This window comes from Sinocyclocheilus grahami, unplaced genomic scaffold, assembly GCF_001515645.1.
Source record: "Sinocyclocheilus grahami isolate Dianchi unplaced genomic scaffold, SAMN03320097.WGS_v1.1 scaffold222.1, whole genome shotgun sequence".
In the NCBI taxonomy this organism is placed as follows: domain Eukaryota; kingdom Metazoa; phylum Chordata; class Actinopteri; order Cypriniformes; family Cyprinidae; genus Sinocyclocheilus; species Sinocyclocheilus grahami.
In genome coordinates this window covers 2450454-2459392 of record NW_015505401.1, presented here as the reverse complement: position 1 = coordinate 2459392, position 8939 = coordinate 2450454, and the positions used below count along the sequence as shown (strand labels likewise).

Genomic DNA, 8939 nt, shown 5'->3' with positions numbered 1-8939 from the left:
TACAAAAAACGATTATAATAAATAGAAGTTATCATAATCATATTAGAATTTTTTTTAAATCTACGATAAAGTGATAATATAAGTGTACTGTTGCTATAGTTACTACCCCTCAAGCCAACGTGACTTTCGTTCAAAAGCGCCTATTAACACACTCTGACAAACATGTAACTTTTGTCTGATACTGAAAAGTTGCTTAAAAACACTCTTAAAAGATAAAATTTTTCAAACCTGTCAGACTGTGTCAGGCCTAAACACAGTTTAGGTAAAGAGATGTTAACAAAACTTTATAAAGGCAAAAGATGTTAAGTTTATAAAATCACCCTTTCTTTTTCTCTTTTTTGTTTCTCTCTTCTACCTCACCCATTAAAGAAGTCCGCTCACAGCTCTCCCCTTCTAATTTGGACTCCCTGATAACCTGGGCTCAGTGCTAGTTACTCCAAAACACTCTGAAGTTACCATTGGCCTCCTTCTCTCAGCGGACGGGAACTCATCTTGGGACTCTTGCTGTCCAGGACAAATGGACGTCTCTGGCTCTACTTCCTTTTCCTCTTCCCCTTCCCCTTCATACACCTTCCCCTTTCTCACTAACCTGTCCCTTCCCTCGTCCTCTCCTTCTCTCTCCCCGTCCCCAAGCGTAGCCTCCACAGCTCTCTTCTGCTTTTTCCTATCCCTCCTTTCTCTGCTGGGCATTCTGGGCAACCTCTACACCCTAGGGCTTCTCATTCGCCGCCGTAGGATGTCAAGGCGACGGCGTAGCGCTCCTACCTGTTGTTACTCCTGCCTCGGCACCTCCTCCCCTTCTTTCTCTCCCTCCTCCTCTCCCACCTCGTCCTCCTCGTCTTCTTCCCTCCACCTGCAGGTTCTGAGTCTGGCTTTGGCAGACCTGGTGTACCTCTCCACTGCCCCATTCATTGTGTACGACAGCCTGGCATCTGACTGGGCCTTCGGTGAACTAGGCTGTCGGCTGCTACTCAGTCTGGACTTGCTCACCATGCACGCAAGTATCTTCACCCTCACTGCTATGAGCCTGGATCGGTATCGAGCTGTGGCTGATCCATTGGCAGCCTCGTCCACACCTTCCTCTGGACTCCTGAGGGTCGCTTTGGCCTGGGGTTTTGCCGTGGCTCTCAGTTTGCCCATGATGATCACTCTGCACCTGGAAGACGGAGAGAACCAGGAAGGCAAGTTGTGCGTTCCCGCCTGGGATGAGCAGAGTTCCAAAGCCTACCTCAGTGTGCTCTTCTGCACCAGCATCCTAGGCCCAGGACTGGCCATCGGAGCTTTGTATGCAGCTTTAGGGAGACTCTATTGGGTATCTCAGACGCAACCAGCTTGGGTCGGAGGGGGCAACGCCTACCCACCCCGTGCACCTCGCCCCAAAGTCCTGCTCCTCATCCTGGGGATTGTGCTGACTTTCTGGGCTTGTTTCCTTCCGTTCTGGATCTGGCAGCTTCTACCACTGTACCGACCTGAGGTTCTGCGCGTGGTGCCGGTGGGCACGCAGGTGACCATTAATCGCATCCTCACAGGATTGACTTATGGGAACTCTTGTGTGAATCCGTTCTTCTACACGCTGCTGACAGGCAAGCGCAGGCGGACCAGCAGGAAGGCAATAAGTGCGGCTGCCCCACTCTGCCACAAGGGCAGCTCTGAACAACAATAACAGCTGCCCATGACCAGTTTAATAGTTATCTTTATTAAACATATTACTAATTTTGGTGCTTAAGGGCTCAACGATTATAGCTTTATACATGTGCTGTGCAAATAGTAATACTCTGTAATCCAAGGCAATGATGGTGTACGTTCTCTGCTCCCTGGACTACATGTATAATTATAGATAATTTGACCAGCATTGTTTATTAAGGTCCCTGCAATCCAAAAGGAAATACTAAGTGATGAATTCTTATGAAAGTGTTTCTGAAATATTTAGGATTCATCACCTTTGAAGCGGAAACCAAAAAATTCTGGTCAAACTGCTGGTAAATAGTACTGGACTAAAACGTGTGAAACATCTGTTTTATGGGGCAACTTGAAAGGGACAAACAAGCTTTGTCAGGACGAATCGCCCCAGGATGGTCTAACAACAGGTGTGAACCATTTAACTACCAAATTGGTTTATTAGTCTAAGTGCAAAGGAGAAATTACATAGTATATAGATTTGGCTCAAAGCTAAAGGACGTGTCAGAGTTTGCTCTGTTGAGGAGGATAAATCACTTCTGTCATGAAGCCAAGACACACAATCTCTCATTCTCCAATAGGACATTATGTTCTCCATGAGGCACTTCATTATACTCAACTAAAACCTCATTTATAGCCAAAAGATCTGTTATAGTCCTGACTTTGTGTATTTATTGGCACCTTATATGAATAATTTGTCATTTTTTATTCTACCTGATTTTTTTTAAAGTAATTGAATTATGCGATTTTAAACAAAATTTTGAATTTTGAACCACTCTTAAAAACATACTTTTTTTCCCAGTAGCACATCTTCACAAATTTGTTCAATTTACATCCCTTTTCCTGTTTATGCATGTTAATGGACAATAGAGAAATATTTCTGTATCTCTAAAAAAAATTGAATTCCAATGTTAAATCATACTGTATTAAAAAAAAAAAGAAAAAAATGTTTTTTTCCTAACATATCTGTATTATATTTGTAATGTTTTCCTGTTAAATAATGCATTGCTTTGCACAAGAAAGTTTGCCTGAAATAATCTATAAATGAAATCTGGTGCTTATCATAATATGCAATAAAGAAATATTCTATATGTAAGAACACCAGCAGAATGGTTTAAGAACTAAGTGAGTCCTCTGGGAAGTTTAAGAAGATGTCCTGACCTGAAGAACCCCATGCCTAAATGATACTGCAGAAATGTAACACTGTAAAGCAATACTGTCCTTATTACAATAGCAGATGACTGAGTTTTTTCAGTGAAGAGAGAGAGGGAATGTGAGAGAAATTAATAAGAGATAAAGAGTAAAACACAGAAAAGAACAAGAAAGAGAGGGGGAGATTGAGACTGCAAATGAAATAAAATAAAATATGGTTTTCATTCAGGAAGCATTTATTTATGTGTCTGCATTGGCCCGGACTATGCTTTTGCTAGCATTCAGTTTTTTGTGGGTCTTGCATGGGGTGTGTGTGTATTGCACTGCAGTGCTTGGATGTGACTGTGTTTTCATTGGATAATATGAGCCTTATTGAGTCTGTATCAGCTTTTTGCACTTTCTGAAACTGACCCACAAATGTGTGTGCGCCTTCACCTTCATGCTAGGTTAGTAAACTTGGTAATGCTGTTTGTGACATATTGACATCATCATAGACAACTACAGACTACCTAGAAAGAATCTTGTATTTGCAATGCGTACAATTCATGTGTATTGTTGAATGGCGGCACTGTTCTGGTTTGTGGCTGCCTGCTGCTCTGTGACGCACATGAACAAATATTGTTGAAAAGATTGCAGACGCTTCTGTCTGTGTGTCATGGGGGTGTCCTTGGCTCCTTGGGGATCTTTTTGGGACTTGGCAGTTATGGAAGGTATTTTTTTAAAGACAAATAAATACTGTATGTAGTACACCTTGAGATAGATTATCTGGATACATAAACTGTTAATCACCAAACACCTAATCTGTGTTTCAGCACAATTTTTATACAACACTGATGTTCTCCTCATTTGGTCTAACACATCCACCCAGTCTGTATGATGGAGTTTGGAAGAACGCCATCTAACATGGCACTCCATGAGGACCTGATGTGTGCGCCTCCCTACTCTTTTCATTTTCCTTTGGCATGTGTTTCCATTTACCTGAGGAACATCAGAGCACATTGAGGAAGTAATATGTATATGTTCCTACCTCAAAGTGTGACCGTTGAAAGTCATAAATGATGTCCTCTTATGGTTCAGTTTGTCCCACTCATCCACACTGCACCAGGTTTGTCATGCATATTTTATAGTTATTTTTATAGATATTTTATATTAAATGATAGTTTACCATTTATTCACCCCACGTTGTTGCAACCATGTATTATTTGCTGTGTATTTTAAGCAGCATGTCTGAGCTTCTGTCTTCTAAACAAGTAAAATGGAATGATTTATAGTGTCAAGTTCCAGAAAAAGCACCATGAAAATAGCTCTTATGACTAAAGTCACTATATTTAAAGTCTACTGAAGCCATATGCTATTTCAATGTTCAATGATGGGGAAGATTATCAGTGGATAATGGCTTAAAATTGGGTAAATTTTTCACACAAAGTTACCATATGGCTTGAAATATAGCACATTAATCATATGGACAACTCCTGTGAGATTATATTGCTTTTTTGAAGATTGGCAGTATAAATCAATGTTTCATTGTAAGGAAAAGAGAGGCTTGAACATTTTGCCAAACATAACATTTTGTGTTTCACAAAAGAAAGGAAATAATATGGGGTCAGAATGACTCAAGGAAAGGTAAGTAAATGTTAGTTCACGAGAAGAATTGGTCCTTCTAATTTAGGCTGCAGGGCTGATAGATTAATTTAATAGTATTTAACATGAAGTGGGCAATGTTCTAAGCCTCATAGTTTAATGACGATATTCAAGTTCAGCTGGAGGAGTCTGGGGTCCTAAACTCAGACCCTCTCTCCACTGTTCTCTCGCAAGAGGGTCTGAATGATTGAGCATGTGATAAACTTCAAACATATGCTAGTATCCAGCAAACCCAAACAGTGGAAAATATTGCCATGAGGGAGGGCAGCAAATCCATAAGCTGTCAGTTTATATTGGTAGTCACCAAGAGCTGGTATAGTTGAGGTTTCCAACAATAACCACTGCGACTGTGTCAGAGAGAAACCTTTCATTTTGAAGGAGGCAGCAGAAAGCGGCAGAAGACAGACCTCAGAGGTACGTATGGGGGGAAATAGTTTTCTTTTTTTCACTGCATCGTTTTGTGTTACCTGTGTGCTTCATAAATCCAACACATGTTCCTGTTCCTGGAATCCTGAGTGTCTTTCCATCCTCACACTCCCTTGCCTGTGCTGCAGTGTTTGTGGCAGGGGCAGGTGCCCCTCCCTTGGGCAGTCAGCTCAGGAAAGTCTCCTGCTGGGCAGACGAGACTAGGCCGAAGTTTAGGCCAAGCTCCTGCTGAGAGAGAATAAGAGGCTCCCTTTCTCTAAGACATACATACACAGACCCAAATTCAAAATTCCCATCTGGTTTTTCTCTCTCTCTCTCTTTCTTTGTATGCCCATTGCTCTTTCTTACCCCTTTTTCCTTCTTTATGGGCAGTTAAAGAATAGCCTATACAATTGCCCCAAAATATATGCTTGTAATTGCAAACAAAATATCAAACAAAGTGGGGGAAAAATTACATGAAACACAAATTAAGAAGCTCCTAAACTTTACAAATCTTTCGAATGAGTGCTTTGAGACGACAAAGTCACCTGATTTCAGTAAACAAGGCTTCCTACAGCTGATCAGTGAACTCATGAATGAGCCAGTATAAAATGTAAGGTTGAGTCACTTTTAAGTTGATAAAAAGTCATAAAGCATGTTATTAAACACATTTTATTGAGTGTTTGCTCGTTGCATTTACAAGGCTTTAACCAGATGCTCCAGGGAGTGTGGAATTTTGAGTGCTTTGAATCATTTTGAGAAGCAACTGTTTGATTGATTCTTGATTGAAATTTTACAAAGCACAAGCATTTTTCTAGTAATATATTTCACAAAAATGTTTGCGAGGTGTTCATTTATAAAATAATTTACTACTGTTATACTAAAAATTCATACTTACTCCTGCGCGATGTGGCCAAGATGACCGGCAACAAGCAATTTGTGCTTTGTATGGAGCGTGACGTAACACAATACAGCCAATCAGAAGCTTAAGGGTCCGAAATCAACCCAATCTAATGAGAAAACAGTATTTTATGAGGTGAATTCGTATAATGTGGTTCATAAGGAAACATGATTTTTAGAAAAAGCATGAAGGTCCACCCCAACCTAAACATACGAACGAGACAGTGGGAGTTTATGAATATGCTATCAATTTGACAAAAGTTAAATAGTTATGAAGTGCCATGAGATTGTGTTGGTCCAAATACTTTTGGGACCATTGCTCATCAAGTATGATAATGTATAGTATGTTGCATTTGATAAAAACAAAAATCCGTTTTTGTAACGTTTATTTGAGACAGCTTACAAAGACGCTTGAAGCAAGAAACAACCCACAATGACTTGCTCAAGGGTGCTGATTGCCGGCTTTATTACCGTAACTTATGTTCACACACATACACCAGAACGTTTATGTCAGCACGTTGCAAATCTGGCAGATGTGACTGAAAACCTGTCTAACACTGCCAGCAAACAGAAGAGGCCAGCAATACAAGTGTCTCTTTGTAGACCATGGGGCTGTGGTGCCATAAAGCACCCGTCTCCTGCCTCAATCCCTGTCTTCACACATCCATGTCAGCCGCCAAGATCAGGCGAGACTCTGGCTTGCGTACTGTGGAGGCCGGAGGTTATGTAAATGAACATCAGAGCCACTGTTCACACTCTGGTTCTGACCAGCAAACCTGTTAAAATGCCATGTCTGCACCTCTCGCCATCCCTCGCTCGTTCTCAGCTAATCGCTCTGCTTTTATTCCTGGAACTCCACACCTCAGATGCATAAAAGAGGAGCCAAATCTTTTGAAAATGTTTAGCATTTTTCTAATTTAATACATTAGTTCCTACAACAAAATAATTTATTAGCATATCAATTAATGCAAGTTAAAAATGTACATACATTTCAAACCTGACGATCATGCTTTTGAATGATCCAATGAATGCAAGAACATGACCCTCTGTACAAATGAGGCATGGTTAAAATAACATAATTGCGTAGACTTTTGATTAGTGACTAAGAAGTCTTCATTTCATGCCATACTTTATATTACACTTCTCAACATTTGAAAACTTCGCTTATTTCTAGGTTTTACGGACAAAAATTCTCAATTTTCAATATCGGACTTTACTTACAGAATGGACACTGCAATACAACTGATCAGTTGTAGAATGCTTGGGCTTTTGTAGAGATCTTGCACCTCCTTGTGGTCTGATGTAACTGACAGCACCTGAAAATCACTCATTAGGCCTATTTGTTTTAGCCTTTCATAGATTCTCTCAATTGATTTCACCAAGAAATTAAGGTTTAAAATGTATATATAAAATGATATATAAAATCACACACACACACACACACACACACAGAGAAAAGAGTAAGAATGAAAAGGTAAACATTTTCTAGCACCATAATAAATTTGTCAATACACTGAATGAAACATCTTCACTCTCCATACAGATGCTTCAGAATGGTGTCGAAGTAGTCTAATAATAATTAAAAAAGAAAAACAAAAGCCACTTTCTGAGGTGGTACAGGTCTCCTAGATGAACTGTTAATTTTGACCACCTCTTATTCATGGTAATACATTTAAAACACAGATAATTTTTATTGAATAAGTTCTACTTCCCCTAAAGTCCATAATTCCTCTTAACATTTTCCTGAAAATAATGAATTTTATATAGCACACTAATTGGAATATCTTGGAAATATTGTTAAGGTTTTTTTGTTTATTGTAATCATTTTATTTGTTGTGTTACATTTACATTTAGTCATTTAGCAGATGCTTTTATCCAAAGCGACTTACAAATGAGAACAATGGAAGCAATCAAAATCAACAAAAGAGCAATGATATGCAAGTACTATAACAAGTCTCAGTTAGCTTAACGCAGTACAAGTAGCAAGGTCTTTTTTCAATTATATAATATCTATTAATAAATAAAAAGAAAACAAATAGACAGAATACAAAAAGAATAGAGAAGCTAGTGTTAGTTGTTTTTTTTTAAAGAAAACAAGTAAATGAATAGGGTGCAAGTCTAAAGGGGCAAGTTTTTTAAAGAATAGAATTAGAATAGAGAGTGCTAGAGTTAGAGGGTCAAATAAAGATGGAAGAGATGTGTTTTTAGCATTATATGTTGCCCCGAAAATAAATCATTAAAATGTTTTAATATTAAAGGGGTCATATGATGCTGCTAAAAAGAACATTATTTTGTGTATTTGGTGTAATGAAATGTGTTTATGCGGTTTAAGGTTCAAAAAACACATTATTTTCCACATACTGTACATTATTGTTTCTTCTCTATGCCCCGCCTTTCTGAAACGCGTCGATTTTTACAAAGCTCATCGGTCTGAAAAGCGAGGTATGCTCTGATTGGCCAGCTATCCAGTGCGTTGTGATTGGCCGAATACCTCAAGCGTGTGACGGAAATGTTACGCCCCTTACCATATTGTGATGCCCTGTCTGGCCGGAGCGACGAGACAAAAACATTAAAACCCATTATAAACGAGGCATTTGTTGCATCCGTGGGGACATAATTACGGATTATAATGACTTATACTGTCTTTTTACGTGTTGCGTTGCATCACACCGTGTAAACATAAAACCATAGTTGAAGTGTTCTGGAACAGTGTTGTAAATACAACTTAACCACTGATTTCTAGTCGTGTCCATTTTTGGAAGGCCAAACAAAGTAGTTTCGCTTTCACAACGAAGCGCATGGCAGGCTAGAGTGAGCGGCGGCGGCCTAGAGTGAGCGGCGGTGGGCTAAAGTGAGCGGAGGGCCGGCGGATTCGACGAAGGAGCGTCTGGCAGGCTTGCAGCAACCACATGTGATGACCCCGGGCTGGACTCCACTTCGTCCACATATATAGTTATGAATGCTCTCAAAAGATATTTATTTTACGTTTGTCCTTACAGTTCATTGATGATACAATATTTAATCAATCAGCTCAACCAGTAAGTATCATCTGGAGCAGTATTTTGCTCAAGAGCAGATGCTTGTTACAGAAATGTAAATTCAGCTAAAACAATATACTTGCCATTTCCATAAAAATAAAAAAAAAATCACCATCTTGCAGCTAC

At 39.5% G+C, this 8939-nt stretch overlaps 1 protein-coding gene across 1 annotated transcript; it reads left to right on the top strand.

Moving 5' to 3' along the window:
• Positions 1–517: 517 nt before the first annotated feature.
• LOC107596760 (urotensin-2 receptor-like) lies at positions 518–1667 on the top strand. The gene has a single exon (XM_016287559.1). It carries the CDS (start codon positions 518–520, stop codon positions 1661–1663), a length of 1146 nt encoding a protein of 381 aa, XP_016143045.1. The 3' UTR covers positions 1664–1667.
• Positions 1668–8939: the final 7272 nt, after the last annotated feature.

Bases quoted from the DNA above. Each gene is read 5' to 3' on its own strand.
- LOC107596760 (XM_016287559.1), top strand. From the start codon at position 518: ATGGACGTCTCTGGCTCTACTTCCTTTTCCTCTTCCCCTTCCCCTTCA.